This window comes from Dermochelys coriacea, chromosome 4 (genome assembly GCF_009764565.3).
Source record: "Dermochelys coriacea isolate rDerCor1 chromosome 4, rDerCor1.pri.v4, whole genome shotgun sequence".
Classification (NCBI taxonomy): domain Eukaryota; kingdom Metazoa; phylum Chordata; order Testudines; family Dermochelyidae; genus Dermochelys; species Dermochelys coriacea.
This window is the reverse complement of record NC_050071.1, coordinates 135,694,874-135,718,989: the sequence shown is the minus strand read 5'-3', so window position 1 is coordinate 135,718,989 and position 24,116 is coordinate 135,694,874. Positions and strand designations below refer to the sequence as shown.

The following is a 24,116-nucleotide window of genomic DNA, read 5'->3' as shown; positions in this document are numbered from 1 at the left end:
GGAAGTTTTTCCTAATGTCCAACCTAAACTGTCGTTGCTGCAATTTAAGCCCATTGCTTCTTGTCCTATCCTCAGAGGTTAAGAAGAACAATTTTTCTCTCTCCTCCTTGTAACAACCTTGTATGTACTTGAAAACTGTTATCATGTCCCCTCTCCGTCTTCTCTTCTCTAGACTAAACAAATCCAGTTTTTTTCAATCTTCTCTCCCATGTCATGTTTTCTAGACCTTTAATATTTTTTGTTGCTCTTCTCTGGACTTTATCTAATTTGTCCACATCTTTCCTGAAATGTGGAGCCCAGAACTGGACACAATATTCCAGCTGAGGCCTAATCAGCGAGGAGTAGAGCAGAAGAATTATTTCTCATGTCTTCTCTACAAAACTCCTGCTAATACATCTCAGAATGATGATTGCTTTTTTTGCAAAAACGTAACACCGTTGACTCATATTTAGTTTGTGATCCACTATGACCCCCAGATCCTTTCCTGCGATTACTCCATCCCAGGCAGTCATTTCCCATATTGAATGCTGATTGTTCCTTCCTAAGTTTAGTACTTTGCATTTGTCCTTCTTGAATTTCATCCTATGTACTTCAGACATTTCTCCAATTTTTCCAAGTCATTTTGAATTTTAATCCTATCCTCCAAAGCACCTGTAACCCATCCCAGCTTGGTATTGTCCCCAAACTTCATAAGAGTACTCTCTATACCATTATCTCAATCACTGATGAAGATATTAAACAGAACTGGATCCAGAATTGACCCCTGCAGGACCCCACTAGATATGCTCTTCCAGTTTGACTGTAAACCACTGATAACTGCTCTCTGGGAATGGTTTTCCAACCAGTTATGCAACCACCTTATAATAGCTCCGTCTAGGTTGTATTTTCCTACTTTCTTTATGAGAAGGTCATGCTAGACAATATCAAAAAACTTACTAAAGTCAAAATATACCACATCTACCACTTCCCCCCTATTCATAAGGCTTGTTACCCTGTCAAAGAAAGCTATTAGGTTAGTTTGATGCAATTTGTTCTTAACAAATCCATGCGGACTGTTACTTATCACCTTATTATCCTCTAGGTGTTTGCAAATCTATTGTTTAATTATTTGCTCCATTATTTTTCTGGGTACTGAAGTTAAGCTGATTGGTCTGTAATGTCCTGGGTTGTCCCTATTTCCCTTTTTTATAGATTGGAATTATATTTGTCCGTTTCCCATTCTCTGGAATCTTTCTCATCTTCTACAGTTTTTTGAAGATAATGGCTAATAGATACTCATCAGGAGCCCATTGAAAAAGACCCATCCCAGTTGGCTGAAAAGAAATCAGACAAGGCAAGGAATGGCTCCCAGGCTATTTGGATGGTACTAAAATTGATGGAGATGGTACTGTGAAAATGTCCTGACAGAGATATAATATGTGAATAATTAAGCTTTAGTTGTGATGCTGGAATCACTGACCTGGCTGAAGCTGATGCGTGTGCCTCGCATCTCCACCTTCCCCTTTATCTGGGTTACTCCATTCTACCCTCTCAGGCCAAAACCTCTTTGGGCCTCCCATTTCCTTCTCCTTCCCATGTCTGGGGCTGTGTGGGTCCCACATTCCCTTCTTCCACACATGCCATTGGTTCTGCATCTCTCTTTCACACTTCCAAAGTACTTTTCATGCCCCCTGGATTGGAAGGGAGAAACAGAGAAATACCATGATATTGGGTATAGGCCTCATTTTGTCAGTCAGTTCCCTTCAAGGAACCCAGGCAGAAGATCTACTCCATAACAATTTTGATACAAGAGTTTTTAAAGACTACAATAAATAAATTTTTATAACATATATATTTTCAGCCAACAACAGATGGGATTTGACAGAGCTGCTGGATGCTATGTAACATTATGTGCCCTACCATTTTTGCCAATAATACTATTTATTTAAGGTGTTTGTCTTGCTCTCCTGTTTGAAACTGTGTACTGAGGGAGGCATTGTAACCCTTTACAAATGTAAACAGCAATGACAGAGGAATTGTTCAGGAGGGAGTGACATGACTTTCAAAGCATATTGGGTCAATCAAAATCATGTGTTGAAATTAAGATGGTGTACACTTAGGCTTAATGTCACCCAGAATTGTCCTGAGCGTGTGTAGTTGTGTAAGACATCAGAACAGTCTCCCAAGAAATTACATTTGGGACATTCACAACTGAATTGCAAAGGCTAGATCCTCAACTACAATAGAGTTCTGCTTGCACCGGACCTGGTTGTTAGGGGGAGGGGAAAGGAGAAAAATATGGATGTATCCCATCTCTGTTCTCCCTCAGGACTTTTGATGTTGGTTCAGTCCATGGCATAATTTAGACAAGCCTCAGGTTCGCTGCTATAAATTATTGTTCCTTGCAATGGCTCTTAGAATGGCTGGAGATAGCCACAGCACAGCACACTCTATCTTTGTCCCCCATCAGCCCTGGCTTGGCCTCTGCACTGAGAGGGTTGAACTTTGGGAGAATTCTCAGCTGTCTGGTCAGGGCAGCTTTATGATCCATTTTAATGGGTGCTAAATGGAATTGCTTGATCCTGCATCACTGAAATCAAGGAAGGACCCAAGAAAAATTTACCCTGCACCAAATTAGTACAAAAATGCTAGTCAATTGTTGTGTAGTGACGTGACTATTTAAAAAATTCATCCTAAAGTGGTTTTAAATTCTGTTGATTAGCTTATTAATTATTATCATATTGCTAATATGCAGAGTAACTTGCATTGTTTATCCGCAGCTCTTTTTACATAACAATGAGGTATTATCACTATGACAGCAATACATGGATTAAAACATTTCATACAGTTGTACCTCTTGCCACAGCTCTGTGATCAGAACTTTACCCGGTAGCCAGCTAGAAGAGAGAGGAGAAAGAGAAACCTTAAATAACATTACATGCATGGAGTCACGCATCAGAGAAATGAATGTGACATTGAATACTAATGTCACCAAGCCTTGTTACTGCAAATAGTTAATATATATGTAACAGAGTTACTGGATTTTTTTTTATGAGAGTGCCACTTCATATTCTAAGTTTAAACTAGTACCTTGACTGTATTTATATATTATATAGACCAGCACACTTGACAATCCCTCTTTCCATTGCCACAATTTAAATATGTTTTGATTACATATCATATCAGTCCAAATCTCTTTCCTTTTTTTATGTTAAATTTCACCTTGACAAACTGTAGGCTAACCACTTAAAAGCATGGTGCCCACTAACTTGACTGACATGCTAGGGACTTGGGGTAGGGGGAATGACACATCTGTAATGCAAACTCACCAGTGGGCTACCCAAATATATTTGTTGTAAAATATTGAAGGGGTATATTGTTCCTGTTCTCTCCTGTGGGTGTGTACAATTCACTTCAATCGGTTTATCATTGATTTTTTTTTCTGAACCTAAGGAGTAAAATTGTATTTTGTTTGAAATTCTATTGTCATTTGCTACTGTAATGTTTGAATTTCTAGATTAAGAAAAGAGGATTTACAGATTCCTGAATGTTATAAATGCATTGGCCTTTTATCAGAATTAACATTACAGTAATACAAGTCAAACATTGACTCAGCTAACTGATTAAAGCAGAGGATGAGAAGATGACCATTTAGAGTTGATAGCATCGTCATATGTCTTAGAGAAATCATTATTGAAAGGGTATGTTTAAAAAGCCTTTTGAAAGCAAATTTTCAGTAGATCCCAGAAACATATGAAGTTAGGCTCTGTTGGAAGTACAAAATCTTGGTTAATTGTATGCAGGGGATAATTGTAAATATGATATTTGAAAACAGATGTGGGAAAAGAAAATGGGAGAAAGGATTGAAGAGATCTTTATTGTTCATAAAAAAACCCTTATCAAATGGATTTCAATGTGATATGAAATTTAACAAATCTTTAGAGGAGCAGCCTTCTCTTAAAAGAAAGATAATACATCTGACAGTCACTTAAAGCTTTTTTGTACCTTGGAAACTTAGAAGTTTTTTTTGTTTTGTTTTTTTGGGTTTGTTTTTTTTTATGCTAAGCTGCAGAAAACTTCCCCTTTCTCCCCCTCCCCTTTTTAATCTTCATTGAGAATCTTTGCTTCAAGACTTCCTGCACAAGAGAGCGTTTTAAGTGGAAGTCTCCTTTATACTATATCTAACGTCTGCCAGTACAATTCTTGTTACAGTCATATGGAACATTTTCATTCTGTCCTCAAGCTGTTTTGCTGCTTATTATCATGTTTAACATACCCACCGCCTGGCAGGACAGAGATTAGAAACTCTTAATATTTGTTATGTAGTGAGAGGTCTTGCCAGATTTTGGCAGTAAGTGCTTTAGCACGCAAACATAATGTATCGGTGCAAAAGTTCTGAACTGTCTAGTGAGTCACATTAATCTCCCTTTTTTATCCTTTTATGAATTGTTCAAAAATCTGCTATACACAGCAGCATCCCCTTAAAAGTGTGGTTGATAACGTATATTGAAAAGAAAACTTGATTTGTGCTGTGATGGGTGCAAACAATACAGAGATAGATTTACTGCATGTATACATAGATATTTAGGTGGCTTTTGAAATGCTTCTTTTGATACATTTTCAGAATTTTAAAACCTTTATATTTAGACGATATTTTTTGCACCTTTGAACTGTTTTTTTTAACTGTAAAACATATTTTTTTAAATAGACTGGGAGAAAAGAAAAAGGGGACCCACTGAACATTGCCATTGACAAGATGACCAAAAAAACGAGGGATCTGCGAAGACAGGTACTTTGTGTTCTTCATTATGCATGTGCATTTTCAAGAAAGTCATTGTTCTGCATGTTCAGACTGTCTTGGACACTAGTAGAATTAGAAAAATGAATGATTTGTTTACAATTTATTATTGCATTATAATTAATGGTGGCAGCAGGTTTGGTACCTGCTGAGTAACAATGGAGAAACTGAATTACCTGCTAGATGAATCACCCAGTGCTCTTTATGTCTGGGAGAAGGGAAAACACTCTAAGCTTTAGTTGACTCAGGAACCACTAAAGCCAGTTGTGCACCTACCGACATATGTGCTTATCTTTGCTCACATGAGTAGTCCCATTGAAACACACAGAACTATTCATGTGACAAACATTAAGCACATGTGTAAGTGTCTGTAGGACGGGAGCCAAAGCTTCTAACATTTTAAAAGGAAACTCACCTAAAATGCTTGTTAAATGGAAAAGGCATATGAATAGGGAGAAGATGGAAAAACAGAAGTGAAAAGGTGCTTATTGCTTTTTCCATACTATTTTTTTTCTTATTCTACTAGGCAATGTATTTTGTAACAGAATAATATGATGCAAAATTCTGAAACTGGGGATGGGAAATTGAGTTGGGGAGGATGGAGTTGGATTTTTACCCATAAATTAAATCTCCTTGGTGTTTTACCAATTTCACATTAAGGGTAGAAGGCTCTTCCTCCTCTTTTGGGAGATGAAATCCCAGCTCTGAGTTGGTCCATGGTTGAGACATTGTCAGAAAGGATTGGCTGACCAATCAGACTATTGCTTTATACAGACAGACCAAACTATGCAAATAAGCATGATGAAATAAGCACTTAAGTCTGTATTTAGGTACCTGTCTAAGTAGCCTTGCTTGCAGAGGTGCTAGGCATCCACAGTTTTTATGTATGTTAGTGTTCATCACCTTGAAAATTAGGCCATACATTTAGCTACTTCCCTTTTAACACCCAGGTTTGAAAATATTGGCCTCAATGCCCATTGCAATACTGTAATAATAAAAACATTGCAGATTTACAATGTGTTATAGTTGGACCCCCACACAGTCTGAATCATCAGCCATGCTGTAGGAAAGCTAACATTATCTCTGTTGCTACAGTTAATGAGAGCAGAAAAAATACTCTCTCTCTGCAGGTCCAGCCTCCTGATATGTGAGACCTCAAGCTGCAAGAATGTGGTTTGCACCATATCTTGTTTCTCACTCTGTTCCCACTGCTAGAGTGAAGTACAAGGTCAACACATGAGTTGCTATTCTGTGTGAAGCTCCCAGCAGACACTTGCATTGCTCACGTCTGAAATCAGGTTCCAGTCTCAGATGGGACTATGTAAAAATGGCACCTCCTTACCCAACACAACTGCTCCTTGTGTGCATTTGGTATCATCTCTACTACTTCAATCACAAAAATAAGTTGGAGCTAATCATGTGAGCAAAGTTAAGTGTATGTCAGTTCTTGCAGAATTGGAACCAAAACCTCTAACATTCTAACTGGGTTTTATTCCTGCTAACCCTGAAGAGTCTATTATTTATTCGAGTTATGGTAGTGGCCCAAAACCCTTCTCATTATAATCAAATCACAAATGTAGTAGGTGGTATGGAAATGAACAGGAAGACAGAGTCACTGCACTGAAGAGTGTATAATCAGAGGGGAAATCGACCACAGCTAAGAGACATAAACTGCATTCTGTTTCTCCTTCTGCGTCATCAAGAGAATGTGTGCTAATCTTCACTCAGTTACAGATAAGCAACCCCACTTAAGCAATGATATTACACCGGTGTCACTGAGGACATCATTTGAAGACAAGGTGTTTGCATGTGTGGGGTTGCCCAATGGAGTTGGCAGGATTTGTCCAACAGATTCTTTATTATGGGCAATGAGGTTCAAGAAGAAATGAACCAAGTTTGGGAGTGCAAGCCTGGCAGTTTGCAATCTTTTTACTTGTGAATTAATCAAATTATAAGCAGACATTTTTCAGGGACAACAAACATGGAGCTGCATCATACCATCCAGGAGCATGGTTCAGTGTTCATGTCGTGCTCCCTATCAGTACCCAGCCTGGGCCAGGGAAGCTAATGATCCAACTAGCAGACCAAATTTGGTGATGAATCCTGGTCATGTGCTACCTAAGGCACATTGGGCATACACTAAGCAGAATAATACCCTTTTTACGGAGTCACTTTTTCGAGTAGGAGCCTCTGTCAGTTCTTGTCAATCAGACTCCCCCAGCTCATTGTTATTGCCCTAGAACTGAGTGATCTACAAAATGAATTTGTAGGCAAGGGAGGGATTGTCTTCCATCTGTCAGAAAGGGCTCTCTTCCCAGGCTTCAGCAGTCAGACTGATTTCTTTTTCCCAGGTCACTCTACTCCAGATCTCCATTGAGGTTTTTATTTAGTTAGACAAAGGAATGCATAGACATGCTGATGTGGGTTGTGGGTAGGGAATCTGGTGTTTAAAAATCCATCTCACAATTTCTAGCAGTATCAGTTTTCCTCTTTTGGAAGAATAACACCTTGTATAATCATCACTTTGAATCTTCTGGGTATTTGAAAAATATTATGTGGATCTAATTTTATACCTTTATGTCAACTGTGAATGAGAATAATATCAAACTGAGTCAAACTGAATAAGTGCTTAGAAGCAAGTGTCCCACAGCAGCCTATTGCTTCTTGCTGCCACTTACTTTGTTTTCAGTTGTTTGGGAAAAGCAGAGAATTCTGTGTCTGATAACAAGTTGTGCCAATTGGCAGGATTTTTTGCTTTTTTGTACACACAAGTTTGTCTAAAGAAAACAAACCAGCCCCCCTAAATTGGCAACATCCTTCACACCATGCTACAGCTGACAAGAAAGATCACAGCAGTGAGAAGCCTGCTGTTGCCAGTTATTTTGTTTGTATGTTCTCTCTATTGAGAAAAAATAATAACTCTATAGTTTAAATATTACAGCTAATCGGAAACAGCATGTACACACAATCTTTGAGACACTGTAACTCTGCAGTAACATTGGAACAAAGATAAGCAGGGAAGAATTTGGCTTACATGCAGGCTGAATGCACAGTGATGGCCAACATGGCTATAGATCATTTGGAGTAGAGTTAGCAGTGTACCAACTGTTCCACTGTCACCACCACTGGTGTTCCACCTATTAATTCTGCTGCCTCCTGCCCTTCCTGCCACACTCTCTGTGCCCCAGTCTCTCCTCCCTTTTAGCAGCTGATCTAGTTCAGCCACTATTCGCCAGTGTTTCTTTGAGTTACAGTAATCAAAGTGTTTTGATCTCTCCAAAACAACTACACCGACAGCAACCAAATCAGAGCTTTCTATTGTGAACCTATTGTGGAGAATTTAGAAGTTTTGGGGTTTACTTCTGAATAGTCATGAAAACAGATTTCAGAATCTCAGTCTTTTGTGAAATGGAGTTTACTTCCTCTGAAGAACTTTAGTTCACAGGATGTTATAATAAAAGAATAGGAATCAGGATTGTAAAGTTAAAAATCCAAAAATCACTGAGATAACATTTTCATTTCAGTAAATACATTTGGTCCAAGTCTTTCGAATGGTAGAAAACCATGAAACCCATTATATATGTATATGTAAGTTTATATACTTCATAAATGAAACCCTCTGTATCATTGGCACACTTATTAATTGGTTTCCTGTATCAACCTACTAAAAGGATCTTTGAGAAAACCTCTCGATTTAACTCCATCTTTTGCACTTTTTGCAGGTCTCAGAAACTGTCCGTGATTCTGTGTAACTTTTTTTCTCTAGTGTAGACTACAGTAGGTGGAATTAGATAACATTCTCAAGGATATCCTTGGTCTTTCTTGTTACATCTCTTGTCTTAGCACTCGGGAGACAGCATATTATTTTATGCTCCTTATGTGGGGCAACGCCAGTTAGAGGAAGTTGCGTTACCATTGCTTATGAACTCTGGGAAAAAATCATATTTTACAGCTCTTTGAAAGCCATTGAAAATTAATGTATACATTATAGTCTTCAGGAGTAAAAACATGTCCTTTAGACCAAGCTGCTAGATAAAGGAGACACCTAACCCTGAAAAATGTATTCTGTTGGAGTAGGTTTTATGGTATCTAAACCCATATAATGCAAATTATACCATGGATAGATGCTTACATAATGGTCTTAGTCTATGGACTCAAATCTATCTCTCTGGGTTCATGGCTTCCTTCATGATAGTAGCTGAGAGCTTCACAGGCACCACAATACCCAATTCAGGGGCCTTGTGAGGATTCATTAGATAGTTTGTAAAATAATTCTGGAGATTGCAAAGCTGTATATATTTGCTATGTAATAGTAGAATATCCAGAAGAGCTTGCAGCTTTAAATTAAGTCTTAGATGAGCCTTTGCTAGCAACTTATTTTGCAGAGGCAAAGATGATGCAAAGTCATGTTACAGTCAGCTTGTAGATGAATAAATTAGCCATTCGACCCTCCCTTTCTAAGGTTGCATTGTATTACCAGAGATGAAGTTTCAGTTGTCCCCCAGAGAATTTGCAGTGTGATTGGTGACATTGCTTCATCCTGCTACACCAGAATGCTTCCTGACAAAATGTTAGCATTTCTGAAAGTGACCCCTCCCTGAGTGAACTTGTATACAACTTTGAACCTAAGGCCACTTGCAGCATCAGCCTTTCTTCATTGGAATCTCATCAGCTTCCTTCTTGAGGCTTAATATATCACTGCTTTGACTGCAGTTCCTCTATTGCTCTTGGTTGTGGAAATCAGGAAGCTGTTTCTGTAAAATCACTTGGTAGCATAAAGGGATACTTGCTTTTGCCATGTATAATGTTTAGTGCGTATGTACTGTTATTAAAAAGAAAAGGAGTACTTGTGGCACCTTAGAGACTAACAAATTTATTTGAACATAAGCTTTTGTGAGCTACAGCTCACTTCTTCGTATGCATTTGGTGGAAAATACAGAGGGGAGATTGATATACACACACAGAGAACATGAAACAATGGATTTTATCATACACACTGTAAGGAGAGTGATCACTTAAGATGAGCCATCACCAGCAGCGGGGGGCGGGGGAGGGAGGAAAACCTTTCATGGTGACAAGCAAGGTAGGCTAATTCCAGCAGTTAACAAGAATATCTGAGGAACAGTGGGGGGTGGGGTAGGGGGGGAGAAATAACATGGGGAAATAGTTTTACTTTGTGTAATGACTCATCCATTCCCAGTCTCTATTCAAGCCTAAGTTAATTGTATCCAGTTTGCAAATTAATTCTAATTCATCAGTCTCTCATTAGAGTCTGTTTTTGAAGATTTTTTGTTGAAGGATAGCCACTCTCAGGTGTGTAATCGAGTGACTGGAGAGATTGAAGTGTTCTCCAATTGGTTTTTGAATGTTATAATTCTTGACGTCTGATTTGTGTCCATTTATTCTTTTACGTAGAGACTGTCCAGTTTGACCAATATACATGGCAGAGGGGCATTGCTGGCACATGATGGCATATATCACATTGGTAGATGCGCAGGTGAACGAGCCTCTGATAGTGTGGCTGATGTGATTAGGCCCTATGATGGTGTCCCCTGAATAGATATGTGGACAGAGTTGGCAACGGGCTTTGTTGCAAGGATAGGTTCCTGGGTTAGTGGTTCTGTTGTGTGGTGTGTGGTTGCTGGTGAGTATTTGCTTCAGATTGGGGGGCTGTCTGTAAGCAAGGACTGGCCTGTCTCCCAAGATCTGTGAGAGTGATGGGTCGTCCTTCAGGATAGGTAGATCCTTGATGATGCGTTGGAGAGGTTTTAGTTGGGGACTGAAGGTGATGGCTAGTGGCGTTCTGTTATTTTCTTTGTTGGGCCTGTCCTGTAGTAGGTGACTTCTGGGTACTCTTCTGGCTCTGTCAGTCTGTTTCTTCACTTCAGCAGGTGGGTATTGTAGTTGTAGGAATGCATGACAGAGATCTTGTAGGTGTTTGTCTCTGTCTGAGGGGTTGGAGCAAATGCGGTTATATCGTAGAGCTTGGCTGTAGACAATGGATCGTGTGGTATGATCTGGATGAAAGCTAGAGGCATGTAGGTAGGAATAGCGGTCACCACCCCCCACTGTTCCTCAGATGTTCTTGTTAACTGCTGGAAATAGCCTACCTTGCTTGTCACCATAAAAGGTTTTCTCCCTCCCCCCACCCCCGCTGCTGGTGATGGCTCATCTTAAGTGATCACTCTCCTTACAGTGTGTATGATAAAACCCATTGTTTCATGTTCTCTGTGTGTGTATATCAATCTCCCCTCTGAATTTTCCACCAAATGCATCCGATGAAGTGAGCTGTAGCTCACGAAAGCTTATGTTCAAATAAATTTGTTAGTCTCTAAGGTGCCACAAGTACTCCTTTTCTTTTTGCGAATACAGACTAACACGGCTGCTACTCTGAAATCTGTACTGTTATTGTTTTTGTGTATATATGTACTTTAATTAAATCATTTGATCTAAAGCCTGTTACAAAGGTATATTGGTCTTGGATAGAAATCTGGGTACGTTGCTGAATTACTCAAAGTACAGGGAATGAGCACACAATACAACAAAGTGCTGTGCTCTTTCACCTTCCATTCAAGTCATTGCCAGCACTGAAGATACTGTGAACTGGAGGCATTTTGTAGGATTGGACTCAGAAAGGTGTAGGTTTCTGGCAAGGTGTACATTTCTGGAGCCATTTTTTTTCTTCTACTATTTAATAGAACCATTAGTATATATAGTCTATGAATAATTGCTTTAAATAGATATCTAAATATCTGCTGTCAAAATTAGAGGCAAGAGCTGGTTTCAGACTTCATTTTAATGGTGGTTTGGACTTGAACTTAAAAGACTTATTTGAATTCCTATGTCTTTTTGTTGCCTATCTCAAAATATATTTCTTCTAGATGTTTATCACTGTGACATTGAGTTTTTATGACACTTGAGAGTGCTTCAGAGGAAATGGAGAGTGTTTTAATAATGCTAATTTACTCTTTCAGGTCTGCAGTAATTTTCTTACTGCCTAGCTATAAGGCTCAGTTTAATTTACTCTACACATAATGTTTACTGATGCACATATGGTGCCGTATTTCAGAAAACTATACCCATAACAGGTAATTGTGTGTTACCCTTCCATCAAATGAAGAAAAAATTGATCTGGAACTTAAGTACTCATACCAGATTATTTTTGCATGGCAAAAAGTGAAGGAGCCACAGTTAATCTAGACTTTTCAGTAGGATCATGACTGTTCTATAAACTCACAGCAGTCATTGGCTTGAAACTGTTAATTTTTATTGTGTGATGCTGTGAACATATAGGCAGGTGTTTTCAGAGTATTATGCAAAGAGTGATGAGCCCTGCAGATAATTTTGATATTATTCCCCATACATAGAGTTCCATTAAAAGCTCACTGTTCACCAACGCAGCTTCCTGTACTAAGTCCAGTAACCTCCTATATTTAGACTAGAAGGAAGCATGCTTCCACAGTTTTGCAGAATTGCAAATGCTGAATGTTTAATGGCATCCTTCTTAATGTGAGAAAAATCAACATGCAGGGGAAAGTCAAAGGATAATGTTACAGCTACATCATGTAGACCAAGACTAGCAGACACAAGAGATACAGACACAGTTGCTAGTACCTTGTGTATATTGCAGCAAATTACTGCATCTGGCACACACAACAATATACGAGACATCTTGGGAAGCACGAGACCCAGTCTAGGCTCCTTGCCTGATACTTTTGGTCAAGGGTCTTTAAGAAATCGAGAATTTCTGTGCTTCATGTCCCAAATGCCAATTAACAATCCCTAGGGAAATCCTGTGGGCTCCACTAATACAGCTCTCCTTGGTGGAAACTGCCTTTGAATGAACTGGAATTGACTTTATAGGACCTCAAGAGTGGAGTGTTTCTGGACATGAGCATATACTTGTAATCATGGACTATGCCAACAGCTACCTGGAAGCCATATCACTGTGGACTACAGCTGCTAAGACTAACCCCATTTTGCCATTAAAACAGATTCCTAGAACAAGATGGCTTTTTTCTGCACTGCTAGGCCTATTTTAATTTAAGATCATGCACTTCGGAATACATGGTGATGGCCACTTTTCAATGTTGGATGGACCGATTACTCCAACAGCATAATCAATATGCAGTGACATACTTGGATGACATAGTTATCTATATCAAGGATTGGGACTCCCATCCCTGAGAGAAGCTGGGTAAACAGCAAACCAAGCTAAATGTGCAATAGGAAAGGAAGAAGCTCATTACATGGGCCCCAGAGCTGGTGGAGGACAAGTCCATTGGTGGATAAAGTTCATGCCTCACAGGCATACAAGACCCCATGACCAAAAGGCAAGTGCATGCCTTCCTAGGCTAACCTTGGTACCGTCCCTGATTTATACCCCATTTTGCCTGACCTAATTAGGGATGCCTCCCCAAGACAGGCACTCTGAACACCCACCTCCAAAACTGCCTTTCAAAAACTCAAGGCCATACTCTGTGGACACCCAGTGCTGTACAGCCCAAACTTTGAAAAGGAGATCATACTACAAACAGACACATTGGTGATAGGACTAGGGATGGTCCTTTCTCAAGAGATAGATGGAGAAGAACATCTGATAGTATATATCACCTGGAAACTTCCCCTGCAAGACCACTGCTTGGTGATAGAAAGAGTGCTTGGCTACCAAATGGGCAATAGAGAGCCTGTGGTACTATCTTTTAGGGAATGAGTTCACACTTGTTAAGGATCATACTCCCTTGCGTACGATCCCATGAGATGATACCTGTCATTACAACCATATGCCTTTTGGATAGAGCACCAAGCAGCAAGTTTGCATTGCAACACCATTTTTCGGTCCAGGGACCTGGCCTATGCCAGCCAAGGCTGGGCTTTGGCCTTGCAGGGGAAGATATTAACAGGGTTGACAATCCCCAGACTGCACATAGACTGTGGTAGAGCGGGAGCAGAGTCTGTCCTGTTTACAAACAAGCAGCTTGACCATAACCCCATGCAGCTGCCGCAGCTGCCAATCATTGAGGCAGGCACCCACAGCTGCAACCAATATAGGATACAAGGTCTGCTTTAAAGGGGAGAGTGCAGAGAAGGAAAGAAAAGCAGAAAGGCCTGGGACAACAAAGGGGTGACAGCCTCACATCAGGCTGCCTTTGAGAAAACAGCCAGAAGATGGAAGGAAACTGCAAGCCCAAAAAGTGAAGACATTAGATATAGATATAGATAGATAGATAGATATAAAATTTATATATATATATATATATATATATTGTGACGGGGCAAGGCCAGATGGCTATAGAAAAGTAGTGAGAGATAGATATATTAGCTCCAGGCTAAACAAATCCCATTAGGACCAGGATAAGTGAAATGGCAGCTGCTCCAAGTCAATTAAGACACCTGGGGCCAATTAAGAACTTTCCAGAAGGCAGGGAGAAGGCTAGGTTGATTGGGACACCTGAAGCCAATCAGGGGCTGGCTGAAACTAATTAAAAGCCTCCCAGTTAGTCAGATGGGTGTGCATGTCAGGAGCTGTGGGAGGAAGTTGTGCTCTAGGAGAGACTGAGTAGTACACACCATATCAGGCATAAGGAAGGAGGCCCTGAGGTAAGGGTGAAGTGGAGCTTGAGGAAGTGAAGGCTGCTGTGGGGGAAGTAGCCCAGGGAATTGTACATGTCATGTTTCTAAAAGGTCAGCTACCATAACTGATACCATTAGGCTGGAATCTAATACCCTGGGCTGGAATCCGGAGTAGAGGGTGGGCCCGGGCTTCCCCCCCTTGCCCCCTGATTAATCACTGAGACTGGGAGACAACAGAGACTGTGCAAGGAAGGATAACTTCTCCTCACCTTCCTCGCTGGCTTATGATGAAAATGGCTCAGTAGACTGTGACCCTTGTCTCTAGAGAGAGAAGGGTTACATGGAGGGCCACAGTGAACCTCTGAGGCTAGCGAAATCCGCCAGGAAATGCGGGACCCACGGAGGCAAGGACAGAGTTTTGTCACAATATATATAATTGGAGGTGAGGGTCTAGGCACTGACCTGACTGAGAGCAAACTAAGGCGGGTCAGTCAGTAGAAACTGAAACTCCTCAAGAAAGCACACTACGAGATGGTAACAGTGGAGCATACCTTAGTAGAGAGTATCTCATGGACCATGCTCTTATCATTTGTGATTGATGCTCCTTTCCCTTTCATGAGCAAGTAACTTCCTCATGGCATTTTGCAGAAGTTGCTGACAGGAAAAGTGATGTTAGAAAAGTACTTCTTGTATTTTTAGCTTATGTTAATGTACTTTAACAGTGGGAAACAAGAAGGAGGGTTAGCACCAGGTGACCCGTCAGCTGTCCACAGACCACACATCAAGTGATCTGTGGACCTCTGGTGGTCAATGGCACAAAATTTTAGGAATCACCGATCTACAGCACTCCCTTACATTTGCATATACTTACTATGGGAAATAGCACAATGATCCAGATACTAAGGGTATGTAACCATAGACTATTTAGCCACTGAACACAATTAGCCAGTTTTAATATTGGCCCCTAATTTTCATATCCTTTGTGACAATTATAGTTATAATATATATATAGCCCTGCAGTGCAGTGTACTTGATCAATATATGTTGCATCATTTTGCCATTGGAATTACAGAATTTCATGACTTGTAGCTGTCAGTGAAATAGAATGATTACCCCATGAACTTCTTATCCTTCCTCCCTTACCCTTCTCTTTGACTTACCTTTCTCCTGCTCCAGTGACAGCTGCTCTATCTGTGTCACTTAGGCTTGCATTTGCACTGTCATTTTTGACACTTTATTGTCCTTGCCCTTGCATGCCCCCCCAAGCCTTTAGCAAAATCCTATCACTTCTTCCTCTGTGGCATCTTCTAAATCCCTCCTTTCCACACTGTTTCTACTTCTAAAACCCTGGCTCATGCCTTAGTCATCATCTGTTACCTTGACTGCTGTAACTTCCTCCTTTTTGGCCTCCCATCTTTTTCTCTCTCCCTCTCCGTAACACCCAAAGTGCAAACATTAAAAAATCATCTTCCATCGCTTTGACCATTTCACTCCTCTTCACAAAGCACATCAAACTCTGTCTCCTTCTATGTCAGTTTCAAACTCTCAGCCTTTTGTTCAAAACACTGGTTAGTTTTTCCTATATCTTAGTTCTCCTTACACCTTACGTGCCTCTAGGCACAGCATCTTCACCCCCTCCTCCCGCTTCCTACAGCTGACCTTTGTGTTGCACACAGTTTTAGAGAGGTAAGGTGCCCCTAGAACACCAGCACCCCAGGCACGTGCCTACTGTGTCTAATTGAAAATCCAGCCCTGTACTCAGCCCACTGCTCATTCCTTTCTTCTTACTGCCCTGTTTGTTCCCTTATTACTATAAGTTATTATTATTTGTATTGTGATAGTGCCTAGGGACTCCATACAGAGTTGGGACCACAACGTTCTATCCACTCTATAATCTTATAGTGGAAGTCAGTTTCTGCCCTGAAGACCTTGTAATACTTGCTCCTCTGCGTTTTTTCACATGGATAACATTTTCAAAAGCACCTAAGAAACTTAGGTTTCAGAGTAGCAGCTGTGTTAATCTGTATCCGCAAAAAGAAAAGGAGGACTTGTGGCACCTTAGAGACTAACAAATTTATTTGAGCATAAGCTTTCGTGAGCTACAGAGGACTTAGGCCCCTAAGGTCCAGATCCTCAAAGGTGTTTAGGTGCCTAACTCCCATTACAATCAGTGGGAGTTAGGCATCTAAATACCTATGAGGATCTGGACCTTAAGTGCCTTAGTCGCTTTTTAAAAATGAGACTTGGTCTCCAAAGTCAGGCGTTGCAATGCTAAGTGGAGCAATGCCTAAATACCTTTAAAGATCGGGGCCTTGCACTCCTAAGTCACTTAGATGCTTTTGGAATTTGTACCCTTAGTAGTCTTACTGCTTTAGAAGACTTCCTCTTCCTGTCCTCCTTCAAATTGTTATGGGAAAAAATCACTATTTGCAGTTGCTTTCCATCAGTAATATCAGCCCCAGACTTTTCCCTCGTCTCATTAACCATGATAAGGTAAGAGAAAAGGTCCCACACTCAAACACACAATTAAATTAATTATCACATTTATTTGTAGTAACATTCTTCTGGGAACTATTTTTTTGATGTTCAAATCCTCAAATGCATCAGTTATGGTCGATCTTGGAGATCTGCAGTGAAAGTCGAAGAGGCTTTAAATATTGAACCTTCTCCCCACTTAAGCTACTGTGGGCACAAGATGAGTGCATTAACAGCCGGGTTCACAGAAGAATGATTCTGAGGATAGTGTAATTACTCACCATTTTGTCAGGAGCTATCATGTGTGGGGTCAGCTGCTCTCAGGGTGTTTTGTTTGTAAGATTTCTAACGCCCTCCTAATCTTTGGGGTAAAAAAAATCTAAATGACAGCTACACCGAGTCTTAATACATGGGTAGTAGATGAGAGCTCTGCAGGAGCATATAAAAATCTGCATCACCACTGAAGCTGCTGGAATGGTCATTAGAAAAGAAAGGAATCCTGCCATGGATCTACACTGCAAATTGTCTTGGAGCTTCAGAAAACAGAGCCAGCAAAGGAAGATGAGAAAGCACTAGGGCAGGCCTGCAGTTCACATTTCACACACTCCTCTTCTGTGTCCATAGTTCAAAATTTCTAATGCAAATTATTAAATTCCTGTTATATGAAGTATTACTGGAGCTTCTGATGATCACTGTATTGTACCAGAAAACTCAATTCCTCATAACATTTTGGGAGACATACTTGATTCACTAGAACTGCAGTTGAAAAGTTTGTTTCCATCTGTGCCAATTAATCTATACCTAATTGCTGCTACAGAACACTAACAAGCCATGTGATTGGAGCCGGGTTCAGTATATATTGTGGTGTTAAGTAGAAAGTGGTGAATGCAGTGCTGTTTGTTGTGTGATATAGTTATGAACAAAGGGTAAGTAAACTTTTTTTACAGACAGCTTTATACTGCCAGTCTTTATAAAATTTAACAATCTGTTAGAGCTGTTAATCTCCTGCGGTGGCATTACCTTCTAGTGTTACGATTAGACATTTCATAGAATCATAGAATCATAGAATATCAGGGTTGGAAGGGACCCCAGAAGGTCATCTAGTCCAACCCCCTGCTCAAAGCAGGACCAAGTCCCAGTTAAATCATCCCAGCCAGGGCTTTGTCAAACCTGACCTTAAAAACCTCTAAGGAAGGAGATTCTACCACCTCCCTAGGTAACGCATTCCAGTGTTTCACCACCCTCTTAGTGAAAAAGTTTTTCCTAATATCCAATCTAAACCTCCCCCTTGCCTTGCCTAGGCTAGGATAGCCTTGCCTTGCCTTTCCTTGCCTTGCCTTGCCTTTATTCTCTACATGACTGTAAGTAGCACAGAGACATTCGATTCTAAAATTATTATACAGCAATGAAAAGCATCGTTCTGGAATGTGCAATTAGAGCTGTGAATCAACAATGATAAAGTAGACCCAACTAGTGCTCAGAATGGTAGAACCCTTAGCTGTGAATAACAGTAACAGTGCACCATAAACTAACTACATTGATTGTATAAGGTGGGGAATGTGCCTTGTAGTAGACTGTTCATGATTTAAAAAGAATATTTGCATGCTTTGTTTACACGTCACATCTCTGTGCTTGGCTGACACATCAACTTTTTTGGATTAATTTGATTAACTTTACATTTAACATACTCTATTTAATAACAATGATTTTCATTTGATGACACCCTCTATTAGTAAGTAGAACTTTACCCTGTAATTAATAGAAACTATGCTCATTTTGAAGCCACCCTTGATTTTAAACTACAAGGAGGGAGAATTGAATATAAGCTATAGCTTCTAAATAACAATATACAGTACAAGCCTGGTCTACGTTACGTGGTTAGGTTGAATTTAGCCGTGTTAGATCGATTTAAAAATGCCTGCGTCCACACAACCAACCCCATTCCGTCGACCTCAAGGGCTCTTAAAATCAACCTCTGTACTCCTCCCCAGTGAGGGGAGTAGCGCTAAAATCGACCTCGCTGTGTTGAATTTGGGGTAGTGCAGATGCAACTTGATGGTACTGGCCTCCAGGAGCTATCCCAGATTGCTCCATTGTGACCGCTCTGGACAGCACTTTGAACTCCGATGCAATAGCCAGGTACACGGGAAAATCCTCGGGGACTTTTGAATTTCATTTCCAGTTTGGTCAGTGTGGCGAACTCAGCAGCACTCAGCAGCACAGGTGACAATGCAGTCCCCCCAGAATCATAGAGCGTAGAATGTTTCTATGCTCCGCCTATCATCTCCATCCCTGAGGTTATCGCAGATTAGAAGGTGAAAAAAATGCACTTGCGATGACATGTTTTCCAAGCTCATGCAGTCTTCCCGCACTGATAGGGCACAGCTTAATGCATGGAGGCATTCAGAGGCAGAGGCCAGGAAAGAATTAAATGAGTATGAAGACACCCAGCCACTCTACTCCACTCCAGAGAATGGCCCAAGCAACAGAAGGCTGTCATTCAAACAGTTTGATTTTTAGTGTGGCTACAATAAGCAATGTGGCCTTGTCCTTCCCTCCTCCCCCACCCCACCTGGGCTACTTTGTCCATTATCTCATTTTTTTTAATTCATAAAGAAAGAATGTGTGTTTTCAAAACAATAGTTACTTTATTTCAAAGGCGGAGGGTGGTTGACTTACAGGGAATTAAAATCAACAAAAAGGGCAGGTTTACATCAAGGAGAAACATACACAACTGTCACACTGAAACCTTGGCCAGTCTTGAAACTGGTTTTCAAAGTCTCTCTGATGCTCAGCACGCCTTGCTGTGCTCTTCTAATCGCCCTGGTGTATGGCTGCTCAAAATCGGATGACAGGCGATTTGCCTCAACCTTCCACCCCTCCATAAACTTCTCCCATTTACTCTCACACATATTATGGCGCACACAGCAAGTAGCAATAACAATGGGAATGTTGGTTGCGCTGTGGTCTGACCTAGTCAGCAAACAGCGCCAGCGAGCTTTTAAACGTGCAAAGGCACATTCTATCCCACCATTCTGCATTTGCTCACCCTATAGTTGAACTGCTCCTTACTACTGTCCAGGCTTCATGAGCCATGGGAGCAAGGGGTAGGCTGGGGTAGGTGCGACTGCGTGGTGCTGCAGGCTGGGAGAGCAGCCTGAGGCAGAAGCCTCCAACTCGCATAATAGTCCAGGCAGGACTGAATCTCCATGAGATGAAACTTAAAGAGGAGAATGAACTGGAGTTTCTGGCTCCCATTCAGTGGTCTAAGAGGAGGATAGCCAGGTCTGTCCAGGAGCCCCTGATGGACCTCCCCGAGATCTGCCAGGAGCATCCAGGAGACGTAAGACAGTTATCAGTCCTACTGCACTGTCTGCCACGAAGGCAAGGAGCTGCGGCTGTGTAGCAATGCAGTACCGTGTCTACCAGCAGTATCCAGGAGATGTACAGTGACGGTGAGCTGAGCGGGCTCCATGCTTGCCGTGGTATGGCGTCTGCACGGGTAACCCAGGAAAAAAGGTGCAAAACGATTGTCTGTCGTTGCTTTCATGGAGGGAGGGGAGGCCTGATGACATGTACCGAAAATCACCCATGACAATATTTTTGCCTCATCAGGCATTGGGAGATTAACCCAGAATTCCAATGGGCAGCAGAGACTGTGTGAACTCTGGGCTAGCTAGCCACAGTGCACCGCTCTGTAAGTCGATGCTAGCCACAGTAGTGAGGACACACTCTGCCGACTTCCTGTGCCTAGTGTGGACATACACAATCGGCTGTGTAAAATCAGTTTCTAAAAATCAACTTCTATAAAATTGACCTAATTTCGTAGTATAGACATACCCACACAGTGTTTGCATCTGCATCAGGGAAGCTCTCAAGGAATTGGAGAAGAAAGTAGTTCATCTGTAGATGTTCACAAGATCAGAGGAGCTGTCCATCTTTTGTTAAGTAATTTCCTATAGATTAATCTTTCCTTTTGCTATCACTTTTTATATGCCCATTTAAATACAAGTCTTTTGCATTTCCCTTTGAAAGAATGGCATCCGTACAAAACTTTAAATACTCTTCATTCATAAATCATCACTTTGGCTGGACTTTGCTGTAGTACCTAGAGGAAGATACAAGATTAGCTTTTCCAGCAGTTATTTACATTGATAAGTAGCCCTAATTGAATACAATAGACTGGTAGTGCTGAGCTAATACCTTTAAATGTCTTGTCATGTGCCATTAATATTACCTTGTCATGCACCTGTTTAAGCTATTGGACGAATGCCTTATGTTCATACTCTGTCACATTTAACAAATGATTTTGTCAAGTCATTCCTTATAGCCTGTGCTGATGGATAGTTAAACTTATGGTTTCCTGCATATATAAAAACTGTTATCTGTACCTTTCAACTTCTATGCAAGGGCATCCAAAAATTCAGATAATCAATTTATAAAGAAATTACAATGCCTTTCTACATAACGGTTCAGAAATATGCTTCTGACATTTATGAATGATTCACTGACAGCTATGAATAATAGCACATAAACTAAATGAGGATTTACTAAATTTATATTTATCAAATCCACCATGATGCAGAATGCTAACACAGTTCAGTTTTTGTGACTTTGGACTCAGGACCCTAGTATCCAGCTCTAATTATAAGTTAGGTGTTCATTACTATATAAATAAATTCTGTATTTACAATAATAAGGTCAAAATTGCAGTTATCTGATGATCTCCTTTTTCATTAACATCTAATGTGTGTTTTAAGAGTAGAGGTACTTGATACTACCAATGAAAATCAATGGTGTATTTTTACACATTCTTACAATTTTAATGTTATATGGTAGGGGAGCATCATGACATAGTCAGAAATATAATACTGCATTGGCCAGAGTAAAAATAGTTTTGTTCTTATCTTAGATTCCAAGGCCAAAAGGGACCATTGTGATAATGTAGTCTGACCTCCTGTATAACACAGGCCAGGGAACTCCCCCAAAATAATTCCTAAAGCAGATCTCTTAAAGAGGGAGGTGGGGGAAGAGAAACCCTTCCAATTTTGATTTTAAAATGATCAGTGATGGAGAATCTCTCACAACCTTTGATAAATTGTTCCAATGGTTAATTACTCACACCTTATTTCTGTCTGAATTTATCTATCTTCAATTTCCAGCCTTGGATCATGTTGTACCTTTTTCTGGCTAGACTGAAGAGCCCATTATTAGGTATTTGTTCCCATATACCTATTTATAGATTGTAATCAAGTCACCCTAATCTTTTCTGTGTTAAGCTCTTTGAGTCTATCTTAGCTTATCACTATAAGACAGTGAATGCCCCCATTTAAATCAATGAGAGTTAGGCACCTGGCTGCTTTTGGAAATACCACTAGGCCTCAATCTGCTTCTTTAAGCACCTAAATAACTTAAAAAAATCTGATAGTGACTGGAGACTCATCAGCCTCACAATGTGGGGGAGGTCTAGGTTGGATATTAAGAAAAACTATTTCACTGGGAGGGTGGTTAAGCACTGGAATGGGTTACCTAGGGAGGTGGTAGAATCTCCATCCTTAGACATTTTTAAGGCCTGGCTTGACAAAGCCCTGGCTGGGATAATTTACTTGGTGTTGCTCCTACTTTGAGCAGAGGATTGGACTAGATGACCTCCTGAGGTCTCTTCCAACCCTAATATTTTATGATTCTATGAATGCACCTTAGGTTTTGTGATGTTATGCAGTATCACCTGCCCTTTCATGGGTTATTTTATATTAAATTTTCAATGTTTTAATATTCTATTATGTATTTATTTACTGCTGTAGTACCTAGGAGCCCCAATCAGGAACCAGGATCCCAATCTGCTAGGCACTGTTCAAGCAGAGAACAAGTCAGTCTCTGCCCCAAAGAACTTACAATATAAATATAAGACAACAGATGGATGCAGACAGACAGGGGAGAAAAAGAAAATAATGAGACTGTATTGGTCCACATCATAGGTAGTAGTCATAGCTGTCACGTTTTTATTTTTATGAGTTATTTTTATAATTATGTTGAAGCACTTTAATCAAATTGGCAGGGCAATATAATATCTCATTTTATTAATCTATTACTAATCACGATTGTGTTATTTTAATTGTCATCATTTTAACAAAGGAAATATTACACTGCCTTTCAAACCATTCTGCTTTGTTAATGGTACTTGCCTTTTCCATACTAAGAAATGGATGGAGTAGTCACCACCTGCAATATTTTGGTTTAGCTTTTCCCTTTGAAGAAAAACTGCACACCGTCAATGCAGCTGAACTCCACAGGGGTCTTGAATCCTCTTTTTTATTGCAGCAACCAATATAATAATTATCTGTGCAATTATGAGCATTGATAGGACCTCAGCTAGTTAAAGCTTTCTACTGTGGCTTACAAAATTGAATGATTACCTTAATTGACCTTCAGTCTAGCTACAAGATGTATGACTTAATGAGACTAATGTCTGGTTGGATCTCCAGGCTAGATGGCTTCCAGCCTGGTGGCTTTGAGTTTGCTATTTTTCATTTTTAATAACAATTATACCCAAAAGCTTAAGGAAGTCTGCTAAAATATATCTGCTATCCACACAATCATAGAGCAGTGACATCTCCAGGAAGAATTATTTAATATTTCAATCATATTTTTGTGCATTCTAGAGATACTAGGAAAGTCTGACATTGATTAGTACTTTGCAGAATGGCAGAGGACAAGTTTGTGCCATCACTCTTAAAGTAGTGGGTTTTTTTTTTTCAAACATGGGTATTTTTTTAAAGGATGAACAGGTGTTCAATCTTTAATGGCTTGTGTTTTTTCATTAAGAATACATTTTCTATACACTTGTTAATCCTGCCTATGAAATGCACGGGAATGTTTTCAGATTATTCCTATTAGAGATTTGCTAATGAAAATGAGACACCATGCATGTGCCAACTGTAATACTGAATACAGATTTCACATGAGGTCTGGAAATAAACTGGCCAATATTTTAAAATGATTGCCTAAAGTTAGGCTCCTAAATCTACATTTAGGATCCTAAATGACCTGACCTGACTTTTAAAAGTGTTGGGTACCTAGCAGCTGCCATAGACATGCAATCCCTTATGTGTGTAATGCTTGTCCAGCTGGGTAGTCCCATTAAAGTCAGTGGAATTGCTTGAGTAAGTAAGGATTGCAGAACCAAGTCTTTAGTTATCTAGGTTTAAGTGCTAGATAAATTAAATTCCTACAAATAAAAACAAATGCTACAAATCCATAAATACTACCAAAAAAACCCTGTTGTACAACA

At 40.2% G+C, this 24,116-nt stretch overlaps 1 protein-coding gene across 5 annotated transcripts in view; it reads left to right on the top strand.

Moving 5' to 3' along the window:
• CTNNA2 (catenin alpha 2) overlaps positions 1-24,116 on the top strand; it is a 782,132-nt gene that overhangs the window by 600,494 nt on the left and 157,522 nt on the right. For all 5 annotated transcript variants that reach the window (XM_043512733.1, XM_043512734.1, XM_038399462.2 and 2 more), the window contains one exon: positions 4,688-4,768. In XM_043512733.1, coding sequence (XP_043368668.1) covers positions 4,688-4,768 — 81 coding nt within the window. The remainder of the gene's footprint in view (positions 1-4,687; positions 4,769-24,116) is intronic.